At 39.6% G+C, this 26,550-nt stretch overlaps 2 protein-coding genes across 2 annotated transcripts; both read right to left on the bottom strand.

Annotated features, from left to right (window-relative positions):
* Positions 1-20: 20 nt before the first annotated feature.
* Positions 21-13,588, bottom strand: LOC101161482 (cingulin-like protein 1). Its single transcript, XM_004069951.4, has 19 exons — positions 13,481-13,588; positions 10,254-11,211; positions 10,083-10,177; positions 8,075-8,180; positions 7,887-7,982; positions 7,649-7,797; positions 5,825-5,966; positions 5,511-5,723; positions 5,230-5,436; positions 5,030-5,134; positions 4,789-4,941; positions 4,410-4,580; positions 4,010-4,162; positions 2,618-2,707; positions 1,784-1,867; positions 964-1,088; positions 717-825; positions 470-633; positions 21-387 (listed from the first exon to the last, which is right to left on the bottom strand). The coding sequence occupies exons 2-19, from the start codon at positions 11,205-11,207 to the stop codon at positions 309-311; spliced, it is 3,195 nt and encodes a 1,064-aa protein (XP_004069999.1). The 5' UTR covers positions 11,208-11,211; positions 13,481-13,588; the 3' UTR covers positions 21-308.
* A 463-nt stretch (positions 13,589-14,051) lies between these two features.
* LOC101161725 (transcription factor 12) lies at positions 14,052-25,769 on the bottom strand. The gene is made up of 13 exons (XM_011476017.3): positions 25,601-25,769; positions 23,470-23,569; positions 22,643-22,785; positions 22,436-22,556; positions 22,289-22,359; positions 21,850-21,946; positions 21,670-21,743; positions 18,712-18,888; positions 17,871-17,985; positions 17,616-17,769; positions 16,375-16,604; positions 15,800-15,977; positions 14,052-15,020 (listed from the first exon to the last, which is right to left on the bottom strand). The coding sequence occupies exons 1-12, from the start codon at positions 25,667-25,669 to the stop codon at positions 15,835-15,837; spliced, it is 1,494 nt and encodes a 497-aa protein (XP_011474319.1). The 5' UTR covers positions 25,670-25,769; the 3' UTR covers positions 14,052-15,020; positions 15,800-15,834.
* Positions 25,770-26,550: the final 781 nt, after the last annotated feature.

The following is a 26,550-nucleotide window of genomic DNA, read 5'->3' on the forward strand; positions in this document are numbered from 1 at the left end:
ATACACGTGCACACACTGAATGTCATAAAAGCATTTAATGCATTTTATTATTTGTTGTACAGTTTCCACAATGAGTTTTTTAATTCAACTGAAGCAGGATAATTTATAAAAACAAATCATTATAATAAGTCCGTCTGCTGCTTTAACACTTGTAGTAACACGAATTCCCACAAGAGGTCAGTATTGGCAAAGGCATTTCAATTAGGAAAAAATGTAGTTTATCCATGAGTTAAAAGTCACATTGAATTATTTGTTCACAGTAAGTTTAGCATTGCTTTAAGCACAAAGATTTCGGTCCAGTTCACAGCTCAGTCGGATCCTAAGTCATCCGCGTCAGTTGCATCGTCCTCCATAACCTTAATGATGGACGCTGATTTCTTCTTACGCCTGCCAAAATAATGGTGAATTACACGTGTGAAACATTACAAGTTCATAACAGCGTTACTTGATATTAAATGCTAAAAGTCACCTCCTCTCATTTCGCAAAGCACTAAGTTGGCCATGAAGCTGCTCGTTGGCCTCAATCTGCTCATCCAGGTCTCTCTGCAGCTTCTTCTTTGCATGCTCCAGACGTTCAATCTCTTCATCTGCTTCGTCCATTTGCCTCTTCGCCGTCTTCAGCCTCTGAGTGAGCTGAGTCACCAAGTAAGACAGCAAACCATGAGTTTTCTTTTCTCTTTTCTCCTAAGAACCTTTATGTCATCACATGTTTCTACCTGGTCTGTCTGGCTCTGCAGGTTTATGCGCTCCTCATCTGCCTGCATCTTTAGCTCTTTCACCTTGCGCTCCAGCTTACGATTTGCCTGCTGGATGTTGTTGTTCTCCCTGAAAGCGGATGCATGAAGACATTCCATTACTGCCATAACTTCTTGTAACCGAACACCTTCCATGGGGACTAAAGCTAGAGACACCTTGACAATAATGGTGACACTGGGAGAAAATTAAGCAGGTAACAGGTCTTACTTCTCCTCTCCCTGCAGCCTCTCTTCCAGCTCTTGGATTCGACCGTTCAATTTAGAGATGACTGAATCCTGGTTGTTCTTCTGTGATCCTTCCAGATGAGCTAATCTGCCTTTAAGGTCTTTATTCTGACATCAAATAAGGTAAAACACAGATTGTTTTCTATCAGTGACAACATTATAATAAAAAGTTGATTTTTTAATGATTAAACAAGCAAATCTAGCTTTGAAAAATTGGTTTACACTTACACTTTTAGGCCAGCAGAGGGCAATCATGATTGCAGAAGACTGAAGTTACACATGAGCTGAACTTTTTTTGTGTACATTTCACACAAATGGGTTTCTGGATTTCAAAAATCTACATTTCTGCAGCTTTTAAGTCTCAAAGAATCTGTGCAGAAGCCAACTGATGCTTTATATGACTCAGGTGTCTAAAGTGTCATATATGTTGTCAAACTTCATTAGGCCACTTATGTGAATCCTGTCCAAGTGGCTAACATACAGTTTATGGCTTTTTCTGGTGTTTCAAAAACCACTAAACCAACATGTCACTTAATTCTTTTATGAAATGAAAACATTTGAAACAAACATTTGTAAATTGAAACTTGTGGCATGATATCTTCATAAAACATGTCAGTATTTCTTGCCATGTTATATTGGACAGACTTTTGTGGTTGCTTTTCTCATCTGTAAGCAAAGATTGTGCAAAAGCTAAAAGTGTAATTTCCTGAAACTTGTCAAAAACAAATAAGACAACAAACCCGTTAAATTCTCCATCTGATTGTCACCTCTGACCTGCAGTGTGAGACTTGTGGGGTCGTTACCTGTCTCTCCAGGCTCATCTTATCACATTCCAGGTCCTGCCTGATCGTTCTCTCTTGGAGCAGTTCGTTCCTCAGCTGATCCATCTGTGTTCCACCAGAAAAAAGGCTGAGGTTTTTATCTTCAAGCACAGCAATTTAAATAAAATACTTTCTTCACAAAAAAGGGCAGGTGTTCACAGTGCGATAAGTAAACCTTGACGGTATATTTTCAGAGTAGTGGATATAATAACCAACACTTGCAGCTTAGTTTCTTAGTCCAGAAGAAATAATGTCTGGTTAGAGTGGCCACATCAGATCTAAAAACTCATCCCTAATAACATCTAGAGGCCCACAGAAGGGAGTGCCAAAAGCTACTCACAATAGTTGGCTGCTTTTTTTGTCTTTGCAATGCACCCAAAACAATGTGTTGTTTTAATTAGTCTGTGCCACTTTGCTCAAAAAATACGTTGGCCTACTTTCCAGGGGCACTGAAGATGTGTCTCTCCTGATAACAATGGAAATGAAGACATATCAGGTCTACCATAACGTAACAAACATAAAGACAGAACAGCAACAATAATAGCTTCACATCCAGGCAGGTTGCTCATGCCGGTCCACTGCCTTCTTGTCAGAGAAGTAATCTGAGAATTTAGCTCCACATCTGTTTGTAATCAAAACTGCTTTAGAGCCGGGTTTTCATGCAGGAGACTGGGCATGAAATATCACTGATAAGGGTCCAGGGCATAGAAAAGCATGAATGTTAGTGACTGCTAAATGAGAGGCATGCCAAAGACACACAAAAAAAAAGCAAATAAATAAATAAATAAAATGAAGGCAGTAAAGGAATAAACCTACTTGTTCTTTGGTTTTGTCTAATCTCTCCATGAGACGGTCAGCGCTACTGCGTTCATCGTTCAGATCTTCTTCTAGATGACTCATACGTCCCTGAAAGGACATGAAAAAAAAAACAGTTTTAACCCATCACTCAATTCCTGCATGCAGATTTCAGATACTATGTTTCATAAAGGAAGGTATTGGTGTGAAGAAAGATGATATGTGTTAACACCCAGGCAGGTCTGATAACCTTTTACGGTAAACATGGGCTTCCTCTGTTTAAACACAGAGTCAACAGAGCTGTTCTGTGGTGTTTTGTCATCAGTAATCAAACAATGCCAAGCCATGAGACACCCTTTCCAAGACTCTTCCTAATGCAGACAGCAGAAATAGGCTAGAGTTCAGGCATCTGCCTACTTAGAAATACAGAGATGTTGTCTTTCAAAGACTAAATTTTACAGATCAGTCTATATTTGCAGCACCCTTTGCTCAAACTGGCTTTTTCTTTACATATTAAATATACGTGTTTTATGTTAAAATTCCTTGTTGTGTTTTGTTTTTATGGTTTCACATGAACTTATATTGGAGAATCTTTGTGATGCATTAAATATGAATTACGCCAACCAAGAATTATAAGTCTAGTACTGTGTGTTATCAGTTATATTTTTTTGGGGGGGGGGAATTCAAGACAAAAAAAAATACATTTTAAACATCATTTTTTGTGATACTTAAATGATCTGACTCTTATCTACAAACAAGTGACTACGGTTTAAACAAACAGCCTCAAACCCCAACCGCAGACACATTCTCCAAATTATTCATGGGAAGGGGGGGAGGTTTTCTCACACAATCTTTTCTTTTAGTCTTCTCTCAGACTCCCATAAGATCTTTTCCCAACAGGACATTTCCAAACTTCCAGAAAAAGGCTTGAGAAGGCATCCTGAACAGAATCTATAATTACTCGAAAGTCGCCTTTCAATGAGAACGACGGGAACTTAACGTCAGGTTTTTCCTGGATTTTCTAAAAATAGATCCTCTGACATCACAGACTTAAAAAATTCTAACTTTGAAAGAACATCTCACTGTTTTTAACTGTGGACCCAAGACTCCAAATTTGCCTGTAAACCTACTCAAAGGGTGTGAAGAACCATGTTATCCCAAAATAAATACATAAAAAATTGTACTAAAGAGCTGAAGGTGATGTAATTTACTGTTTTTCAGGAAACCGATTGATGTATAAATATTTGTGATATAATTACGTGTCAGTAAATTCATTCCTTGCTTTAACATTTTTTGTTGCCCACATGACATGTTTTCCTTCAAATCATGAACTCCAAACCCTAGTCTCTGACTTTTAATTTCAGAGACTCAGAGACATGTGTGCTGATTTTTATACTTTCAGTATCACAGCACCTCCATGAGTTTGATCTGTCGTTCTCGCTCCTCCAGCACGGCCGTGTTCCTCTCCTCCAGCTCCTCCACCCTTTGCTCCAGCTGCCGGCCCCTCAGCTGGGCCTCCTGCTGCTCCTTGCGACACCTCTGCAGATCGTCCTCTAGAGGAAGCAGCTGGCCAGAGATCCAACAACCGTTTCAGATAAAGTTACATGTTGTCTTTTAATGCTGGACTGAAACCAGCCAGTTAGGTTCTGTTTGAACACAGATTTCAGTCATTTTTCCTTAAATCTTCTTAGGGGGAAAAAACTCAGACACTAGGGAACCGGCTGTTTTTTCACCCGTCACTGACCTGTTTTTTTATGGTGACTAAGTCTACTAAACGTTCATACTGAAGAACTAGATAAAAAAGGGACCAAACCTCTTCCTGCAGTTTTTTAGCTGCCTGTCTGGCTTTCTCCAGCTCTGCTCCCTTTTCCTGCAGCTGCCTCCGCAGTTCAGCCAACTCCCTCTGACTCCTCTCTCTGGCCTCATCAACCTGGTTCTGAAGCACGTCTGTGGATGCCTCACACTCCTCCATGATGTTATTCATCTGAGCACGCAGATAAGCAAGACAATCATCACATATGTGGACGAAAGGGATTAAAGAGGCTATGTCAGCACACAAGTTATCAGCTATTTCATCAGATCTAATGCAGCTTTAGCCTAAAAAACAGACTGTTAGGCCTCATTTGTCTCAAGAAGTATGCACAGATCCCCCACAAGGTCTAATGAATTGTAAATTTTTGTCCTTCGCTTACCTTTCTCTGCAGTTGCTCCATAGCTCTGTCCTGCAGCCTCCTCTCATCTTCCAGCTCGGCTTTTGTCTTCCACAGTTCCTCAATTTGTTTCCTCTCTTCTTTAAGCTTCTCCTTCAGTTCCCTGTGCTCATGGTTTAGTTTGGTCAGCTTACCCTTAAAATATAAAGAAGAGTATCCAGACTATCATCTCACGTCTTAATATTTTCATATTTATTCTCAAAGTTTCGTTTTTTTTTTTTACCTGAACATCCTCCAAACGAGAGAGTAATGACTTGTTTGACTGACACATCTCTTCCTCATTCCTCCTCACATCCATCAGCATCTCCTCCATCTGCTGCTTTTCCCTCTGAGGATGGAAGGAAACAAGAGGGATATTTGTAGCTTTTTCACAGACAGAAGTAACTACCATTTCTTTTTGTGCGTTTTTTGCGTTGTTCTCACCTCCAGCTGCTTTGCTCTCTGCTCCATCACTCTCTCTGTGGTTTTGGATTCCTGGATGGCCTGACTCAGCTGATCGACCTTGCTGGCTAAATCTCGCACTTTTCCTTTCAGCTGATCTCTCTCCTGACTCAGGTCCTTCATCTGCACCTTAACCACACCTCTCTCTTGCTCAGCTTCAACCTTCTCCTGACCCAGCAGAGAATTTCTCTAAAAAACAAAAACCGACGATTCGTCCAAAAACAAATTCCAACTGCACAAGACATGATTTTCTATATTTTTACCTCCGTAGCTAGCTCCAAATCTGTGAGAAGATTTCTAAGCTCCACTTCGTATTCATCCTTCAGTGCAGCTATGTACTTGTCATGAGTCTCTGTCTCCTCTTTAAATGCCCCCTTCAGATCCTTGAGCTCCCTCTCCACGTGGTGCAGCACCTCCTCCTGTTCCTCTTTCATCTGAAGCATCACCTGGAAGTCTATCCGCAGTTGGGCCAAATCCTGACAAAAGCGTATTAGCACAAACAGTACACAAAGTAGTGAAAAAAGTAACAATATTTTGTTGCATGTGGGAACATTTGGCTAAATATGATATATTTTACCTTGAGAAGCACTTCTTTCTCTGTGTGTATCACATCTGCCTTCTTGGCTTGGTCCAACTCATCATGCATGTCAGAGAGCTGCTGCTGAAGGTCTTTCATCTCTGCCTTTGTTCTTTCTTTTTCTGTTTTCATTTCAGTCAGCCTGACAACAAAAGCCAAGACATCTACATTTGACATCCATATTTTACATTTTGGAATGACACAATAATATGAAAGTTTCCCAAATGCTTGATCGGATTGGAAAAATACTAAATTCATTCAAATGTCTAAGATTTTTAAAACTAAGTAATTCTGGTGTTTATAAAAGAGTATCCAGTATCCACATGAAAATAAGATCATAAAGAAGATCATTTTACATTTTTTAATAAAAAGCCATTCAAGTCCTAATCCAACTATCTTTTGATCTATCATAAAACTGTACCCAGTGGTCTTTTAATTATGATTTTTCCATTTTTAGCCAAAATAAAAAAGCCTCTGTTCTTTCCTAGGACATAGTTTCTGCAGAGCAGCAACTGGATAGAAAGAGTGCAGTTTGTTTGCCAAAAGAAACTTCAATCCATTTTCTAGACCTGCTTTATCCCTTTTAGGGTCACTGGGTTGCTGGAGCCTATTGCATATAGTGCCAGGTGAAGGTAAGGTACAAGCTGGGGGGTTTGCCAGTCCATCGCAGGGCAACACAGAGACAAATAAGCAGGCACACTTACATTCACATCTAGGGACAATTTAGAGCCACCAATTAATCTACACAGCATGCTTTTGGACTCTGGGATGAAACTAGAGTGTCAGGAGAAAATCCCAAGCATTTACGGAGAGGATATGAAAACTCCACAAAGAAGGCTCTCAGCTGGGGTTTAAACCAGGGCTTCCTTCCTGTAAAGCAAGAAAGCGAACCGCTACGCCACCGTGCAGCCCCAGAAGAAATGAATTTTAAGACTTATGGAGGCTGTTTTCTCATTTTCACATTCTTGTATTCATAATCACTGAGAACCAAAAACGGATGCACTTTAAAGTGCTTTGGAAACAAGAGCTTTAATGAGAATTTTCTCCACCAATTACTGCTGTAACTGCAAACACAACATCAGAGTCCAGACACTTCAGCTCATAGGCACAAGTTTCTGCCAAAGAGCTCACATCCACACACAGAACAGTCAGATTAAATGTTGGTGCAACAGATTTTAACGAGGAGGGAGGATTACTTCCACATACTGACTGATCATTCAAACTTGGACTTTGCATGTTTTAATTGCAAATTACAGAGATGTCATAGAAATGGGTTGAAAATCAAAATATGAAAAAAGGTTGATGTGTTTTTGGTAATTACGCAGTTTCAAGATGTCTGACAATATGATTTGTTTATGATCTGTTTACTTCAGAGAAGGAACAGGACATCATTTCTGTACAGTTGGGAGGAAGCTGCAATACAAAGGTTGAAAAACAAAGCACAAAAATAAGAACCCTACAGTTCAATGTGGGATGGATTTTTGCACAAGCAGAAGTAGCAGAATTGAAAAAAGAAGTAAAAACCAGTGGTAGTAATCTTAACTTTAAATTATTTTTTAATTCAAAAAATGCAAAAGTATGTTTTCAATCTAATCTGAGCAAAACACTACCACCCCATTAAACTGACACACAAAGTACTGCACTAAAAATTCTGTACTTTACTAATTCACATTTGCTGTTTTTGTGTTTCATGTTTTTGGCTGCTCCTGATTCACAATGATTTAGATAAAGAAATTCTTAGAAATGCAAATTTGAGCTTAATTAATGTAAGTAATTCTGTTTTCATTTTAATTTTATTTGATGTTTTAAAATTCACATTCTTACTGGTGTTTAGTGGACTGAAGTTCTGCCTCTACGACAGCCAGCTTGTCCCTCAGGTTGCGGATCTCCGCCTGACTCTTGACCAGCTCCTCATGAAGTTTCTTCTTCTCAGTCCTTGCTTTCTCAAAGGCCTTTGCCAAAGTCATTTCATTCTGGAAACCCACACAGGCAAACGTAATACATTATAGAAGCCGGAGCTTAAAAAGAGGCAAGTAAAACAAGATGGAGAAAAGCATCAAACCTTAATCTCAATTTCTACTTTTTTCTTTAACTGTGACACTTCTTTCTCCAGAGATGCTTGTTTGTCCTGCAGCAGTTTCACCTCCGCTTCATAGCCCTGCATGTGAGGAAAACACAAACACTTGCTGAAGACTTTGAAACAGATGTTTGATGAAACGGAACAGTTTTCATCATCAGTGAACTTCTCACTCTCTCCTCGTCTTCTGTGCTTTCAGCCGTCCTCCACTTTAATTTGTCGACTCTTTTCAGCAGCAAGTTGACTTTTCTTTGAACGGTGAAATCATCATCAGTTGTCCTGAAAAGCAATTTCAAGCATTTTGAGACATTTGAGACATTGCAATAGTAAAATGCAATAGTAAAATTACTCGAGTAATTTTTTGACGATGGTTTAAAAATAAACTGCATTAAGTGTGCAAAAGATAATCACACAATTTCAGCCTATGTCTCAGGCTTGCACAGGAAAGATTTGGGCAAATGTTTGAGATTTTCTGTGAGAAAGAGTTATTTTATCAGTACAAAGAATGTCCATGGCTAACATTCCTAACTACTGTGGGATTGAGTGTGTGCAGCTGGAACAGCAACCAGATTCTACAGTCTGCTTATGATCAAACCTCAAACTCATCCCTATAAACAAGCTGCAAATATGGTTAAAAGCAAAGTAAATCATAACATCAGTTGTTTTAAAATCATAACTAAAGATTCAAACTTTCACCTAAAGGGTTGAAAATGTAATAATTGAGGATAATAATCTAAAACTTGTCTAAGTGTATGCAAATCTTTGCCTCTGCATCATCATGCAGAGACCACAGGAATCATTAGACAGCAGAAATCTGCTTCAATTCTGGGATCTTAATGAGTTTCTTTCAAAAATCTTCTGCAATGGTACTTTCAAGATTGACTAATCTAATCAAGATTTTGGTCATTCCAAAATAGTTTTTTCACTCATTTCAGGAATCAAACTGAACCTAAATCCTTGTTTTATAGAAATCACAATCGACTTAGACTTAGATTTTATTCCTATAAATCAAAAATATCACTATTTTTTTTTATTATCGAAGGGTATGCTTAAAATTATGTATCTGAAAAAGGGCTTTAAACCATGATATTACCACAACTGTGCTTTTGATTAGTTAATTATCTTCTTGATCAAGCAACTACCTGCTTATTTTTTAACAAAATAAGCAGAAAAGCTTGATATGAACTTTTTCAAGTCAAATTTTAATTTATTAGGTCAAAATTTTATTTGGAGAAACCAACATTTTATATAATGTCTTTTTAAAATCCCACTCCTATCATCTTTTGATTTATTGTTAAAGTGTTCCCAGTGGTCTTTTAATTATGATTAGGCAGTTTTTTAGCCAAAACAAAAATAGTGTCCTTTTCTAGTACATACTTTCTGCAGAGCGACAGGAGTTTATTAAATTCACCTCTGAGTTGTAAGAAGGACTGTTGGCATGTAGTGCCTAGCTTCCTTTCCCATCATCCCTTTGTGTACACTCTCCAACTAGCTTACAGCTCCTCATAACCCCAAGGTAACATTAGCAGTGCAACAAAAATGGCAAGCAATATTGGAGCTATTCAGCTGTACAGTTTTGAGCCAGATCTTAGCTCGGATTAGTAAAACATAGACATACCTGGGTCTATTTGTCTGCAAGCGGATGCATCAGAATGGAGTGGAGCTGGGAGCCCATTGTAGTTTGTATGTAACAACTACAAGATTTTTCAAATGGCATTTTTTCATTGCCTCCTGATTCACAATGGTTTAAAAAAGGAATACTCAGAAATGCAGTTTTTATCCTAATTTTCTATATATATGTCAACATCATGAGAAAAATCCTACAAGAACATGTTGGAAACACTACAAACATGATTTTCACTGAAGTAGGTCTTCAAAGATTCAAAAGATTTAAATTGTTTAACAGAAATAATGTGAAAAGCTTAGAATATTTTGTGAATAGTGGATTTTTGACTACTGATGACTTTACTTAATCAGCAGATCAGTTGATATTTAGTGAGCTCAAGAGGTCTCAGGCTGTTTACTCTTATTATTTACAGATTGCCATGACAGTTGTTCATCCGTGTTTAAAGGAGTGCACTGCAAATAAAGCTGCATGCTCTTAAAAGTTCTGCCTTCGCTTCTGTAGCTTAACCCAAGTGTGACTAAATAAAGAGGTGTGGGGTGAGGGTGGGGGCTTACCCATTTTTCAGGTACGTGAACAAAATGAGCTTTGTTGCATCTTCAGGTGGATCAGCTGAGAGCTCCTGCTGTCCTCTCAGAAGATCAGGAGTAACCTTGTTGGGAAGCACACACAAAAATCACTACACTTTTCAAACTGACAAAACTTTACCCAAAAGCTGGGCTGCTTACCGGTGCGTCCCTTTGTTCAGATTCCACACTTTGATCCAGACGAGGTTTAGAAACAGAAAGGGTCTCTGCTCTGTGAAACACTTTGGCAGTCTGCTGTGAAACTGTGTCTTTGCTTAACTTCGGGTTTGGCCTACTCTCCTCTACTGTGCTTGTTAACGGGGATTCTCTAGAGAGCAATCGAGCCCTGGCAGAACCAGGAGGATACATCCCAGCTGTGGTTTCGCCCCTGATGCCCTTCAGAGATGAGGACCTTGAGGATGAAGGGGACGAGGAAGAGGAGTCTGAGGTTCGACTGTTGTCTACGCTGCGTGACCTCCGGAGTGCTTCTGGATCCACTTTGTTCCTCGGACCCCTTCCTCTCCTCAGGTTGCTGTTGAACTGGCTAATGAGTCTCCCTACAGACATAATGGAGTCTGTCTCCACTGAGCTCGGGGACTGCGCAGGAACTTGTCCGCTTGAGGGAGGAATCTCACTCTGGATCACTTCAGAAAGATCATCTGCTGGACTTCCCACAGGCAGAGGGATCCTAGGTCTGTCTACAAGAGCAGATCTAGTTGTCTCAGCAGAAAACCCAGCCTTTCGAGGGTCATTTTGAGGAGTGATATGATCTAAGTTATTATTTTCAGGGTCGTAAGGTCTCAGGATCTCAGGATGTTTCTGATAATGAAGCGCAGAGGAATTTGTAGATATCTTTGTCTCAGATGGAGACCATCTTCCATCCACAGACCTTCTCACCATGCCAGGATTGTACCCCGCCTGGTGCGTTATGACAGAAACGTCTTTATGGGTTTCATGGCCAGAACTGTTCAGAACAACATAAGGTTGACCTTTAATGCCCTGAACTTGAACCTTCACTCCAAACAGGTTCTCCTGGCTTTTTCTGGCACTGTGCGGCAGCGGGCTGGCCTTCTGCATCCTCGAATCTGAAGAGCCGTTCAGCCTGTGAGCCTCCATCCTGCTATGAAAGCACATATTCAGATGGTAAAGGGAGACTAGACCAGCATGGGAGAGTGAATCAAAAACTGATGCATCAGGCCGGTCAGGCAAAAAAAGCTGTTTACTAAACACTGTGACAACGTCGACAGTCCCACCGTGAGCACAGTGACAAAGATCACGGGAGCTCCCGTCCCAGCTGCACTCAGCCAACAAAAAGACAGAATAAATGGGCTCTGGTGAGTGGCTGATATTGCTGTGCAATGAAAACAGCTCCTCCTGTGTGTTAATGACAGGGAACTATTGTACAGCCAAAGCCGGGCCAACTGCATGACGATCTCAACTGGCCGAGACTGCCGAGGTGTCGTCACCCACTTCATGCTATAACACTTGAGAAAAATGTTTGTCTACAAATACGTGACTGTGGGCCAGAGACACAAGAAGTGTTTGTTTAGGAAGTTTTATGTTTTATTTTAGGACACCCTATCAGAGAGTGGACAATTTCATCAATACTATTCAAAAGCTACAGCTGATTAATATTTTACATTAGCACTACGTTAAACAAAACTTGTCAAGCTCTTTAAAACCAAAGATGTCGATTGATCTGAATGGACCAATATAAAGTTGGTTTCCTCTGATTTTAAAGGGTTAAAAAGATCACTTAACCCTCATGCTATCTTAGATGACCCCACCCTTACTTTGACGTGTTCTCCCTACCATGATAAAGGTGGATAAAGGTGGAAAGATTTCATGTAATCCATGGACACCAGTGAAGATCACAAAACATTGAAGAAAAATGGTTCAGAGCACTGTCTAGTGGGTCTAGATGACCCAACATTAAAGTGCCTAGTATAACACAAGGTAAAACAAGTCTCTCTCGGGTTTTATTGAACACTGCTGTAAAATTTTTAAGGTTCTGTCTTTGAAATCTGCCTGCTGTGTTGTGGCTCAATGTGCACTGGACAGGTGATGGGCATGTAATCAGCCCAGGTACCATCACCATGTGGTTCTGGCAGGGCGTTCATGTTTACTTTGATCAAATACCAATTTTAACACAAGGGGAGGACATTTTAACACAGAAACAGGTTCTGGAATATTTTCATGTTTCCGATAAATCTGAGATGTTTTTGACTCGCAGGAATTTATTACTACAGAGCTGAAAGTGCTGATAAAGGCCGTCACATTGGTAAAATAAGTTTATCACTCCAAAGATTTAGGTGATGCTGGATTCTTATGTCCAGAGTTTGGACCAGCTTGTAGATTTGTTTGTATATCAGTTTATCTACAACAGTCCAAATGTGTAGTGCTAAAATCCCAAGCTTCATGGGGTGAATTTAATTCTTTAAAAAATCATGGATTAACAAGGCAAGCAACAATTTTACCTCTGAAACGTCCAAAAAATATGATATCACAGAAGGCTATTTGTTAAAAACAGAGGCGAGCAGCTGTATTTACTTGAATACATTACTTTGAGTAATGCCTACCTAAAAGTCTCACTCTGTCATACATTTAGGTTATATGTTGAACCACTGCACTTTTTCCACAACACTGAGCTAAGTTTATCCTACACACCAAAAATAGATTTATGTTCAGTATACTTTGAACTGAAGAATGTTGTTTTTAACACAATAGCATATCTAGTATAGTTTCAACATTCTAGCTAAAAAAAAAACAGTTTTGAAAATAATTAATTTTTTTTTTATTAGATAATTTCCCAATATAAATTTTAGACGTTATCTTAAAATTGTTACACATTACTAAAGCATAATTGTAATCAGATGCTTTTTACTTTTAAGTCAGTATTAGTCTACTTTACTAAAACTACATCAAGTAAGACTTTTCAATGCTTTATTGGCCTCTGGTTGAATCTAGTTATTTTCTAAGCTCTTTTTTGTTTTTATTTGATTAAATGTGGTTAATTTAATATAATTTACTTGATTTTTTTTATTACCAATTTGTAACACATCATGTGTAAAGTGGATTGTTTTTCTCCCTTCCTTTAAAAATACCTATATCACCTCCAAGAATGGCTAAAAAGTATTCTTATAATCACAAAGTATTTTCTGTCTAATATAAACTTTATTTCGGTACAACCCCCAGCTTATTATGGTAAAACTATGAGTATTTTCCTCAGTGCCGAATGTTCCTGTAAGATGGGGAGTGGCTGACAAGAAAAAAGTTTTAAAAATTCTAACAATCCTTAAACGCACCATTGCTCACGGCAGACCGTAGCGCCACGGAGCCAACTTTCCTGAGCAGTTCACGGTCATCGGGACTATATGTCATAGACTTACCGGCAGCCTGCGTCCAGTACGGATGGCGAGTCGTCCTCATCTGTCCGTTCAGAGAGCCCAGCCTCCGCGCCCGGCCGGACACGATCCCTCCGTCCCGCTCTGAGAGGCGTTCACGCCCCGCTTCGTCATACAGCACATGACTGCTCCACGCTTCTCCGTTTTTTACATTCTTACTTCACTCACCACGCTTTCAGAGATCAATGTGCAAACAACTAAGAATCACAAACCTTTAACTAGACACCTTACTGTAAACAGACTGTTTAGATCCTGCAACTTATTTAGAAAAATCCGTTCCTTGCGTTTTGCATGTTTTGCTATTATTTCATCTTGGTAAAAACCTGATGGGGACCTCAGGGTTCTTCCCAACATTTCATAAATTCTATATATACTGCATATGTTCAATTCTACTTAATCTTACAAAAATTTCTGACGTGTCTTTACACTTTCTAGTATAATCAATACATTTATAAATTTGTTTAATGCAACTTCTGAACTGCAATGTTAAAAAGAACCTTTCCTTTTAGGACGTAATGGGTTTTAATCACAATTAAGATGTTTTAAGAATAACTACTGTTTTTTAAATCTTTATTCAAGGAGACTAAAAATAATTGGAAAAAAAACATTTATTGCTACATTGTTATATTGACACATGCCTGAAAACTACTTCAACTGTACACAAACTTTACATGGCATTATGGAAGTATTTCAGTTTGTTTTGTATTTCATCCTCTGTTCATCAGATAATATCAAAGGTGGCATAAGGAATTCTGTAACACTGAGTTGTTAAAATGTGTCTTAATCTTACAAAACAAAAACAAACATTACAAGTAAGATCAGGAACAAAAATGGAGACAATTTCGGGTTCTCAATACTTGTATAAAAGTATTAGAAATTGAAGGAAAAACTCAAACGTGCAACAAAGTTAGTTTGATTTGAAGAGTGTGATAACAATTGGATGAGAGACTGCATTCTCCAGGGTTTTAGATAATGCAATCATGGTAACAGTGTATTAAACATAAATATATAGTACAAATGTACAAGCAGCAGACAATGTCGAGACAGTTTCTAGGAGATCTGCTCATTCACAGAATGCTCAAACTCCTGCAATATTCACACAGTCATGGCCCTCATTCATGCACGAACATAAACACACACACACACAACACAGGACAAATGAATGTTTTGTCTGAAAACACAAATGTGAGAATGTCATTTCTCTGAGCTCATTGGAAAGAATATTTGATAAATAGTGATGCACAGCAAAGGTTAGAGATAAACCCGTGCCTCTGTTAAGCTAAAGGTAACACCTTATGGTGATATATCACAAGAGATCAATAAATATAGAAAATATGTACAAAACGTCTGCAGCTTACAATGCATATGTCTGCTACAATTTAAGTTCAGGCACAAAGTTAAAAGTCCATTTGGGAAGTGGGGAGATGATTGTTGGACTGCATCACACTTTCTGTTCACTGCTCCTGTCCTAAAGGAAAGAAGATGCTGGAAATCCGACGCTGGACAATCCTGGGATGTTTCTCATCTGATAATCAAAAGAAACAATCACTCAGAAAAAATAAGCATGACAAATACTCGTCTAAAAAAGTACTTTTCAATGAGCTTCATTTATAAAAGACTGTTTCTTTCGTTTGAATGTTTGCGCATTTGTTTTATCTAACGTACTTTAAAGATCCACTCTGGTTAAAATGCTGTTTTTTAAGTTTTTAACATATTCTTCTAGTGTTTTTCTATAGATGGAAGAAATCTATAAAGAAAATTAAGATTAAAATGCATTTCTAAATATTGCTTTTTTCAAACCGTTATGAATCAGGAGCTCATGGAATTACGTCCTTGGAAAAAGCTTGTAAGTGTGACATAAAAACTACAGGCTCCCTGCCCATCTCAGATCTGATGCATCCACTTCTATACTAATAAATTAATAATAAAAGATTTCCTCGTCAGAGGGGGCATTTGGCTCAAAACTGTACAGCTGGATAGCTCCAATATTGCTCGCCATTTTTGTTGCACCGCTAATGTCAGCTTGAGAGTGTGAGGAGCTGTAAGCCAGCGGGAGAGACTGTAAACAAATGGATATTGGGAAGGGGACGGGGTTACTCCCCCCCAACAGTCCCGTCCATAAGTCAGAGGTGAACACGACACAGGTTTTTTGATTTTGGCTAAAAACGGCATAATCCTAATTAAAAGACCACTGGAAACACTTTGAGAATAGATGACAAGATGATCAGAGAGGAACTTTAATCACTCATGACACATTTAACTGAATAAGCTTAACTTTTATATAAAAATGTTGGAATTTAGTACTTGATGAAAGACGGCAAGTTGCCTCTGTAAGATGCTCAAAGGTGGCCCAATGGGTTATTTGGGTCTGTCAAAGTCGGGTGAAAAGCCAGATGCACAGACTGTGGATCAGTCATGGCGGCGGACGCCTTCTCTTCCTCTCTTCTTCGCAGACATGCTGCTTTCGGATTCAGATTCCTCTCTGCCGGAAAAAAAACAACACTTATCATTCCTTTGCATGAATTCATCAAAACATCTGAGAACACAAGCAAAATTGTAATACTGTTAAGACAGAGAAATTCCTCTAATATGCATTTGCTTTACAGTAAAATATACTCAAAAGTTGAGAGGCACAACAACTTTCAAACTCTAAAATGTATGAATATGTACATATTTTCAGATTGGTGATAAGATCTGGCAATGACTAGATGTTTATATTTGCACACATGTGTTAAATAGCTGAAATAGTCAATTTCAGAGTTTGTGCTGCCCTCACCTGTTGAAACAAAGTTCAAAAGGAAATTGTAACTTTCATTTAAAAAAAAACAAATTCTTTAATTCTTTAGTGCCAGAGGACCCTGCAGTGCTCCTGCTCTGACCTCTGACTTGTTGCTCCAGGCTCAAGATCACAGCCACGGCCTGGTGCAGCACCAGCAGTTTGGTCTGCGGCTTCTCGCTCTTCAGATGCAGCTGGCACATGTGGCCCAGCTCCTTAAAGGCCTCATTGATGTCTCGCACACGCAGGCGCTCGCGAGCGTTGTTGGCCATCCGCCTCTCCCGCTCACGCTCAGCTTTCTGCTCTGGGCTCAGGTCTTCATCTTCATGGATACTACAGCATAAAAAAATAAAGTAAAAATAAGGAAAAACAGATCTCAAGTTGCAGATTTGTGCAGTTAAAAGCTCACCTTTAGTCTTAAAGTCCCACTCTGATCATCTTTTGATCTATTTTAAAAGTGTTCCCAGTTATCTTTTAATTATGATTATGCCCTTTTTAGGCAAAATCAAAAAACCTGTGTCATTTTCTTGGACAAATTTTGTGCAGTGACAGGAGTTTATTAGAAAGTAATCTGAGTTACGGGCGGGAACATTGACACAGAGTTAGCCTGTCGCCATTTCCCATCATCTATTTGTTATCCTGCTAGCTTACAGCCCCTCAGGACCCCAATCTAACATTATGGGTGCAACAAAAATGGCAGTTTTGATCCAGATACTAGCTCAGATGAGGACATTGCAGACCTACATGGATCTAGTTGTCTACAAGTGAATGCAGGGAGCTTGCGGCTTGCCGTGGTAGCACCTACGCCACCGCTACAAGCTTTTTCTCATCTACTCCTGATTCACAACAATTTGAATAATAAATATTCAGACATTTTATTTTATATGTCTTCCATTGTGAGAAATATGGCATGAGAACATGTTAAAAAAAACATGTTTTTTATCGGAGTGGGTCTGTAAATAGAAATAGAAGGAAGGTGAATTTTTTTGGCTTGGCTGTGTGTGCCCTCTGCTGGTCACAGAGTCAGGACTTTACATGTTCTGGCCTCTTGTTTTTAATTGAAATAAAGGGAGCTTTGTGCCAGCATGAAATCAACCAGAACCAGAGTTAAATACCAGCTTGTCTACTCTAAGCCTCCATTCAGAGCTCTCTCAGTCACTAGATTTCTTTAATCTAGATCATTAATCACATTAAGGGGCTGCTTCTACATAAATTTGTAGATTATTTTTTTGCCATTTAATGCTGATTCTTTTCTGGCACCCTGACAACCCTACCTTTGCCAAGATGCGGATCTAATCCATTTGTGGGTTTCATTGATTTTTTTAATGTAATATAGCAGGTTACCTGTTTCTTGAGCTGTCTTCCCCGTGCGTTTGGTGCTCACTCTCGTCCTCTGACCGTGGGCTGTCGGAGCCGTGCCCATGACTGGTGTGCATCATCTCCTCCTTCTCCTGGCTCTCCATCTTAAGCTCCAGATTACCCTGAACTCCCAAACCGCCTGTGCCGGATCACACAGAGCATAAACAATAAATACCTCTCACGAATGCAGTTAGATGTGGCAAATTATTTGATTAACAGATGAGCTGAATGCTTGCTTGCCTCTCACTGGCCCCCCTCCCTGCTGAAGCGTGGCCCTCTGCCTGGCTGGGTACGGCTGGCTGTTTTGTGTGCGGCTCTGGAAGGCGGAGTGGTTGTTCATGGTGACAGCTTCAACCTTTATGAGACATGAAGATGAGATAAAAATGGTCATATGTCTGTAGTTTAATATTCTGCAGCTAAGGAGCCTCTAGTTGGTTAGCATTAAACATTTTTTGGCTTAACAAATCTTTTTTCGGGACAGAAAGAAACTTGTATTATCCGGTGTAAGTCACAACACAAACATCTGCCCTTTCTGTCTCAAAGAGTAGATCTCCAGCTCTGCAGAATTAATTTAATCTCAGACCATCTTAATCCTTCTCCTAAAACTATAAAACACTCTCTCAACATAGCCCTAATTCTCTTCAGGATTCTTTTCTATCTGACACATCATTTGGAAAAAAATAAAAGTGTGAGAATTTAATACCCCCTCCCCCAAAGGATTAGATTAAAACCCCTTTCTCTTGCAAACTGTATACTTCCACTCCAGCTGGGCTGAAATCCCCTGGTTTACTGAAAGGGAAACATGTTGAAATGGGAGAGCACAAAGTCACCATCTCCATCACCCCACAGTGGAACTACAGTCTGCACATTCTGTCTGTTTTCTGCAGAATGACAACACATCCCAGCGCTCCCTGCTCTGATCTGTTTCCGATTTCAAGGACAACAACCTTTCCAGGCGGAAAACATGCAGACGTAGCTGATGGAAAATTCCTGGAATTGAATGCGAGCTGCTCGCCACATGGAATCTCCATGCACGCTTCCCCACCCTGCTTTTAAATACTTCAAAGTAACGGTTGTTAACCATGGCTGAAGTGTGACAGGTGAGCGGCAAAGTGCTGGCAGGGTCCGGGTGGCAGGGATGGGGCTGGTTGAGCAGGCCTTGGATGTCAATGGGCAGACCGGCTGTGGGGCCAACGGCATGGTTCCTCAGGACGTGGATTACATCATCTAGTCTGTCCAGGCGGTCCTCCACTTGAGACTGAAAACATTGAAGGACAGTCTTGAAGCATAAGCTTTGCCATCCTCGTCTTTAGACCAAGAAAGATTAAGACTCAATTTTTCCCAGAAAACCTTGAAAGACAGGTTATATGTTTTTAATCATAATCTGTATAAACTAAATTCATTAGCTTGGAAAAGATTTCGGTATAATTTCTGAGATGGCTAAATAATATATGGCTAAATACTGCAATTAGCTTTCACAGTGACGGCTAGACTGTTTTGTGAATGTGAGCAGACACCAGCTTGTTTGGTAGATGCAGACAGAAACAGGAAATTTTCATAAAATCTGAGATTTAAAAATCTGAGAATCTGAGATTTAAACTATGAGAACCTGCAAGTGTAAATATTGTAAGTCATTGTTGGATGCATATCACATTTTGACTGTTTAAACAGTATCATTGATGATAGTAATTATGATGCTTTATTAATGTACATGTAATTTTTTTTATAAACTGTGTAGAGGATACTTTATTTAGCCTTCAAACTCCAAATGACTGTATTATTTGTCGTTTTTGCCGTTGATTTGATGTCTTTTTGGTTTTTGTTGTTGGCAGATCTAAACCTTTTCCAGGGACTACATTTGAATATTAGCTTTGCACCTAACACTGGCACATTTAATGTTCATTAACGTGCACGGTCTTTTTAAATAACTATTAGATAAATTAAAGAAATAAATTTAGTGAAACAATTTACCTCTCATTTTAACCTTAGATTGGTTAGTCACACATATATATATATATAAATACACATACTATTAATACTATCATTATTATTATTATTGTATTATTATAAACACAATTATGACTGTTAAATAATTTGGGTGTCATAGGCATCTTTATAGTAAATGTTTTTCTTAAGGGGCAGACTTAAAGTGTGGGTGACATGGCCTATTTTAATAAGCCAAAATATAGTAAATAGTTTCTATTTCATGTTGCGATTGTTTTTAATATTTTTCGAAAAAGAATAAATAGCGAAAAACGCAATATAAACAACGAGGACGGCCGCCGGCTTCACGCATTCCGCCGAATTCGCGCCGCCCTGTTTGTGACGTAACGAAAGGAAGACAAGGCAGACAACATGGCTAGCACCGATAGCGAAGCACAGAGTGATGCTACCGTCTCTATTAGCGATTTATCATCAGATGAACAGAAAGATGAAGAGGAAAGTTGCGGAGATTATCATGATGATGAGTCACTTTTGCAACCGTATCGATTCGAACCCTTTTGCGAAAGTGAGGAGGATATAGCAGAAAGTAGTAGGTCTAGTGATCATGCCGATCATGACGATAGCCAGCATGAAGATTCGGCTAGACTCCAGTAAGTCTAAAAAATGTATAAAATTAAATTACTCCACTTACCCTAAAATATACTCAAAATGTCCCCTTTTGGCCTAATCTAAACAAAGGTAAACACTGGTTTTCAACCCAATTTACAAAATAAATGTCACAAAATAAAAGTTTCCCAGATGGTACTACTCTTTAGTTAACAAAGTCACTGTATACCATTAACAACTGTGGAACATTAACAGTTTTACCCGTTTGAACCCGTTTGAAACCTTTTCTCGTGCGCGCGCGCGCGCTCACACACACACAGTTCAGTTTACTCACGGTACCGGCACCTCAAAAGCAAAAGAAAAAAAACGTTGCAGGCCTGTTGCTTCTCTTGCAAAACATTGAGTGCGTTGAAATACTCCAGTTGGATCCAAGGACAACAGAAAACACGACTACTTCGCCTCAATGTGATCCATCGTGATGCACACTAGCTTAGCAGCCTCCGCTCCCGACTCCAGCGCCGTCCTCTCCGACCCAGAAAACGGCTCGCTCGCTTCCAGCTCACCCGCCTTTCCTCGACTCAGAAGCCAAGATCCTCCTCCCAACTCTCCGTTCAAAATTCTTCGTTTGTGTCCCGGTTTTTGTCCCTTCGAAAACGCAGACTTCTCTCCTGCAGATCTGGAGGGAAAAATCCTTCGCCGTCCACCTTCTTGAACTTTCCCCTTTTCAGCAGCGTTTCTTGTTTGGGAATTTTATACACAGATACACTTTCAGTAGATGTATTGCTACATCCAGCTGCCACACAACGACTTGGCATGTTGATGATTAACAGATTTAAACACGAGAGAAACGAAGACTACCGGTTTTGTTTACATGCTGTCCGAAGCGGAACTGCGAAAATCAACGCCTTTCATGACGTCACAGGTCATATCGGGTTCACTTCCAGCCTGCGCTCTAGCGGCAGATCCAAATCTCTGATTCCTTCGAAAGATGTCTATTATTCATATGCTTCGGATTTTTTTCGACGCGAACTATTGGTATCAATAGAATCAGCGTTTAAAGGGCTTTTTTATTTGACAAAGTTGTTCAAAGCATGGCATCCACACTTTAAATAAGCTAGGCCTCTACCTGCTCCTTTTCAAACATGTTTTGCATTGTTATTTTTATAATGTTGTTGTCTTCAATTCAATTTTATTTATATAGCCCAATATTACAACAATAACCATCTCAATAGGCTTCTCTTGTCAAACACCAGTTGTTTAAAAAAAACACAAAACAGAAATACATGTTTCTGTTGTTGTTATTGTTGCTACTATTACCAGTGTTACTTTTAAGTTTGTATCATATTGATTGCATTGTAATTAATACCATGTTTAAAACAAATTTCCAAGACCTCATTTTTGTTTATAATATTAGATTTTTTAACGGCTTAACCAATTAATTTAATAAAGTTTAATTAGATACAAAAGGTGATTTGGGGAGTTTTTTTACCATTGATATGAGAGATGACTCATAGTGAGGGGAGACTGGTGTTTGAACTGAACTGCGGGGCCAAATGTTGGTACCTGCGATGAGAAAAAGAACAAGAGGTTTAGTATGCAGAAATAAATCTACAAATGAGTTTAACACCACGGCCAAACGGCATCAAACGCATCTTTTCCTCTTGTTTACCTGCAGGATCAGCTGCGTTTTGCAGGGGAGACGGAGACCTCACTGGTGTGGACGAGCTGGAGGGGAAGCTGCTGCTGGTGTGATCGGGGGAATAAATCTGACAGAGAGAGGCAGCAGTGGGAACAGGGCATGGATCATTTTAAAAGCACAACTTGTCATTTCTCCCTGAGCCGTTACAGCTGCTGCCACGACCCTTAGAGCAGGCTCATAACCTAGACTTAAATCATCACTGTCAGCCATTTTACTAGTCTTTGCTAGAAAAAAAAATCTTGCCCCACAAGAAGAGGCTACGTTTTAATCAATATGAACTTCCCGGCTACTGGACAGGAAGACATTTGTGGGAATTTTAAAATGTGGATGTATAATCTGACCTGCCTGTTTGAATGGATCAAGCTACAAATGAGAAGGCCTAGTATGGATTTGTATGGTGCATACTTACAGATGCCAAAGCTTTTCCTAGGGTGTCGCCTGTTTGTGACGTCCCTGACATACCCCCATGGTTCCCTGAGACTAAATACAAGAATTTGTTGTTAAAGTGTGTCAAAATGACCAATCAGAGGAAAAAGGATATCTTATTTTCCCTTACCTGTTGAATTTTCTGATATGTTGCCTGGAGGAGTGTGAGATACTGCATTATTACGATGAAAGGTGGACATGGGTGGAAGACTTCGGTTCATGTCCGCCACCAGTGAGTGTGAAGGGAAGCTCTAAACAGGGCATAGTGCATAGTTAGAACCTTAGTGGCCAAAAAGATCTTTATTGACAGCACATAGGGGGGAGAGGGTGAACTCACCAGGTGATTGTGGGTTGGCAGCAGGCCACTGTAGCCTCCCGGCTGCGTTTGCTGGGTTGCGGTTGCTCCCAGTGCACCTTCATAGCCCTGCTGGTTCAGCCCATTTACAGCAGTCCAGATGTCAGGCGAACTGCTCATCCCCTCTAAATGAAAGAATAATATTAAATTAGGCTGCAGTGGAACCTTAAACCACCAGTCATAACCCGAATAACTATTGGTCCACAAAAAATGATAAAGTCTGACTTAGTTTGAATCAGCAATTTACAAAAGAAAAAATTTAACAATTGATTGATGTCTCTTTAAAATGGTTTTCCAAATTGGTGCACAACAGAATGCTCATAAAAATAATTGGCCTCCTATACAGCCACAAAGTCAAAGATTTAGACTAAAAAATACAGGTTATCAAAGATTCACTTTTTAATTTTGGGCTGTGAAGTGCTTCATTTGTGCATTTACTTTCAATTGTGACTCAGTAATCAATTTTGCATCTGATATTTCTATTTTCTTTTCTCACGTTTTTTTTTTTCAAATTGTCTGAGCCTTTTTGTGTACTGGTTGCAGGGTATTCTTCTTTTTTTTTTTTTTGGTTACTTGCAAAGAAAATACCATAACAGAAAAAATACCATATGGATTCACTTTGTTTTTTTCCCATCGGTTTTATTCATTTTTCCCTGTTTATTATATAATTAAGACCTTAATCCACAGCTGAAGGCAAACCTTTATTTGCTGCACACTAAAGGCCCATTCAGACAGTATTTTGTCATCTTAGAACAGTTTCTATGATGAGGACATGATCATCTAAATGCTCAGTGAGGGTTTGAGCTCACCAAAGAAGGTACTTGCAAACACATTGTTGGGGGGCTTGCTTGCTGGGTGTGAAGATGAGCTCTGGGTGATGCTATCAGTGCCAGGAGACTGCCCATAAACCTAAAAAAGACAAACAAGAGAATAAAAGATATCTAGAGCAGGTAATGACTATTTTTTTTTCCAACAAACAACAGCATATGTGTGGATACAGTGAGTGTGAGCTGAAGCAAGTATTTTGAAAACAAAGCAGATAGTTAATGCACTCTTAGAGCTATTGGGATAATCCATAAGCTGCAGATCCATGCACCTCCTTATCCGGATTTAGGAACCATTCACCATGAGAAATCCCTGCGACAATCACGACCAGGTTTGCCTGGCTTCGGCAGACAGTTTCCCCAAAGATAAAATTGAAATTACAGCCCTCTCATGCTTTGCTTTTACTTACAGAGAACAGAGAGCTAAAGTCTTGCCCTAATGACCCTTTCTTCCCATGGGGGAGACAAAACATCAGAAATGAAGCCTTGATCACCTTCAACCTGCATGTGCTTGTTTCCTTTAATTGTGCGGTATGGTGCAGCAAACTCCACATATGCACACAAAACACACCAACACATGCTTGCTACCCTCCAACACACCAAGCGGTCTGGGCTGCACCTGCACCTCTCCCGATTGCTTTGATGTGCCCCAGGAAATGAAAATAAACCTCCCAGCTCAGCATCAATGGGGTGTCAGTTACCCGGACGACAAGTTCAGTAAAGCAGCCTGGTAAAGACTCTCTTGAGTATGCTTGTGTAAGGCTCACGCGTTTAAGCGCACACAAACACACACACACCCACAGCTCTGACCCTGGCTGGCATGGGTCCCATGGTGATTGTGGGTTTGGCCAAACAGAGGAGCCCCTGTCGACACTGGGCCCGTCTGAGCCGCCATGGGCAGCATATGGCAGAGGATAAAGCCAATTGTCCTCCTTACCATCAGCATAGCAGGCGACCCGTTAATAATGGTCACACCCCCGCCCCAGCACGCCCTCTCTAGCCCCCATTGGAGAGGAGCCATCACCATGGCATCTTCTTTTAGCATAACATTGATTTAAGAACCATCAATCATGAAATCCCAAATGATAATGGACTTTTTTGTGCACCTCAAGCAGCAAGTATGATGCCAAAATAAGAATAAATCAATGTTTCCTGTCAAAATTGGGATGAGCAGTGTTCTATCAAAGTTTTTTTTTAAATAAAAACATGGTTAAAGTCTCAAAAGCACTGCAAACAGCTCTGGCAACCTTTCTCAATTGTAACAGCACATCAAGATGCTAGATAAGTGAAATATCAACTTGCTATTCAAGGCCAATGCTTTGCTCCACCATGTCCAACTCCAGCCACATGCAACCAATTTTCTGCCTCTGTGATCCATGATGTCTGGATATGGTTAGCCTCTCACAGATCAAAGCTGCCTTTGATAATGGTTGCTGTGGTGGAGGGACTGCTCCAACATAGCAGGGTTAAATCAAATAGAAATAGAAGCAATCTGCTTCATGTCAAGATGTTTGCTGCTGCCAGGCTTGACTGCGTGGTACAGAGCAAACAGGAAGTCTCACTGTGGCATTTGAAACACAAGTTTTAGGCCAAAAAACTGAGACTGTCATTGTGAGCACACTTTATAATTTTTTTGTTTTCGTGAATTCTCAGGTGTATAGGTTTTTTGTCAATTACAGTGCATGATGTCCATGAGTATGATTTGAAACGGTTGTAAAGATAATAGCATCCTAAAAAATCCTTCTGTTTATATTTATTTCCAAGTAAAATGTTGATTTTCACATTTGATTTATAACAAATGTCTTGTTTACAAAGGATAACCACAAAAAGATTGATCAAAATTTATTTTCTAGTGATCCAATTTGAAAGAAGACAATGAAACCCAACTTCTTTACCAACATGAGCGAAAAATGCTCAACGTTACTAATACACGTGTGCACATCTGTTAAAACACACATAATATAATAACTATAAACACATAACTCAATCAAGCATAACATTAAATCAGATCTTCTGAAGTTGAAACGGCTTTATGAACAAACCAAATGATAATACCATATTTCATTTGAATATATATTTTTATAGAAGGTAGAATAACAAAAACAACTGTACTTACTGGTTTCATGTTGTAGCAATACATCAGTGAGTTGTTGCCTGTTCCAGAGACAGGATGAGCACAGTACATAACTGCCCAGAACTGTGCAAGACGCTCCTCTCACGATCCTGTCCACTCACAGCTCTCTGTCCGTGTCTCTACTCATCTGTGTACTACCCACATGCACTCCTTCCCCTAACCTACCCCTGCTGGTCATGCAGCAACCCACAGACAACTTATGCAAATCAGGGCTGGACCATTTCGGGCTGCACAGAGGGGTGGCCAAACAGTGATGCTGTTTCTGTATCTCAAATATGATGATCATTGATTCGAGCATCTTTTTTCTAACTTAATCAACCCCAATTAGTGTTGCTCTTATTATTTATACTGATTAGTGTGAATGAAAGGATCACAAATGAAATATAATCTGCTATAGTCAGGGAATTCCCTGCAAATGAGGAGCAAAAGACACCTTCACCTTTCCAAAATAAAATCAATCTGATAAGAAAGGTTTTGTTGTTTTTGAAGTGTCCCTCCACTGCTGTGTCATTCTGTATTAGCGTAAAACCATTTGAAAGTGGGGCCAGAAATCCCTCCTCGGGAGCAGGGAGCAATGATGACCACAGCAGGATAATCTCCTGTAAGACAGGTAGAGGTTTTTAGCAAACAGTGGACACCACACCCTTGTCTGACCTACATTTACAAATAGAACCAAGTCTTAATTTGTCGGCACGTGTTGGGTGACGAGCTCCTAAAGCTCCTGGATTCACAGTTATTTGGTCCGTCAGGCTGATCATCTAAAGTGTAACAGCCAGTCTTAAGGTTTGAGGTCAAACCCACCATTTGTTGACGTTCAGCTGTTATTTATAGAAACTGAAAGCAAAGGAAAAATTACTTTTCTCTTAATTAAATGCATATAAGGTACTGTAAACAGTTGCCCCATGCTTTTTATCTGCTACTGTAATTTGCAC

The sequence above is a fragment of the Oryzias latipes genome, chromosome 6, assembly GCF_002234675.1.
Source record: "Oryzias latipes chromosome 6, ASM223467v1".
Classification (NCBI taxonomy): domain Eukaryota; kingdom Metazoa; phylum Chordata; class Actinopteri; order Beloniformes; family Adrianichthyidae; genus Oryzias; species Oryzias latipes.

Bases quoted from the DNA above. Each gene is read 5' to 3' on its own strand.
- LOC101161482 (XM_004069951.4), bottom strand. From the start codon at position 11,207: ATGGAGGCTCACAGGCTGAACGGCTCTTCAGATTCGAGGATGCAGAAG. The intron at 1,868-2,617 runs GTAGGTTTATTC...GGTGGAACACAG, and splicing joins TAGACAAAACCAAAGAACAA to ATGGATCAGCTGAGGAACGA. The intron at 634-716 runs GTAGAAACATGT...TTGGTGACTCAG, and splicing joins TGCAGAGCCAGACAGACCAG to CTCACTCAGAGGCTGAAGAC.
- LOC101161725 (XM_011476017.3), bottom strand. From the start codon at position 25,669: ATGTACTGTGCTCATCCTGTCTCTGGAACAGGCAACAACTCACTGATG. The intron at 22,360-22,435 runs GTAAGGGAAAAT...TCTTGTATTTAG, and splicing joins CATATCAGAAAATTCAACAG to TCTCAGGGAACCATGGGGGT. The intron at 21,947-22,288 runs GTAAGTATGCAC...TCTCTCTGTCAG, and splicing joins TAGGAAAAGCTTTGGCATCT to ATTTATTCCCCCGATCACAC.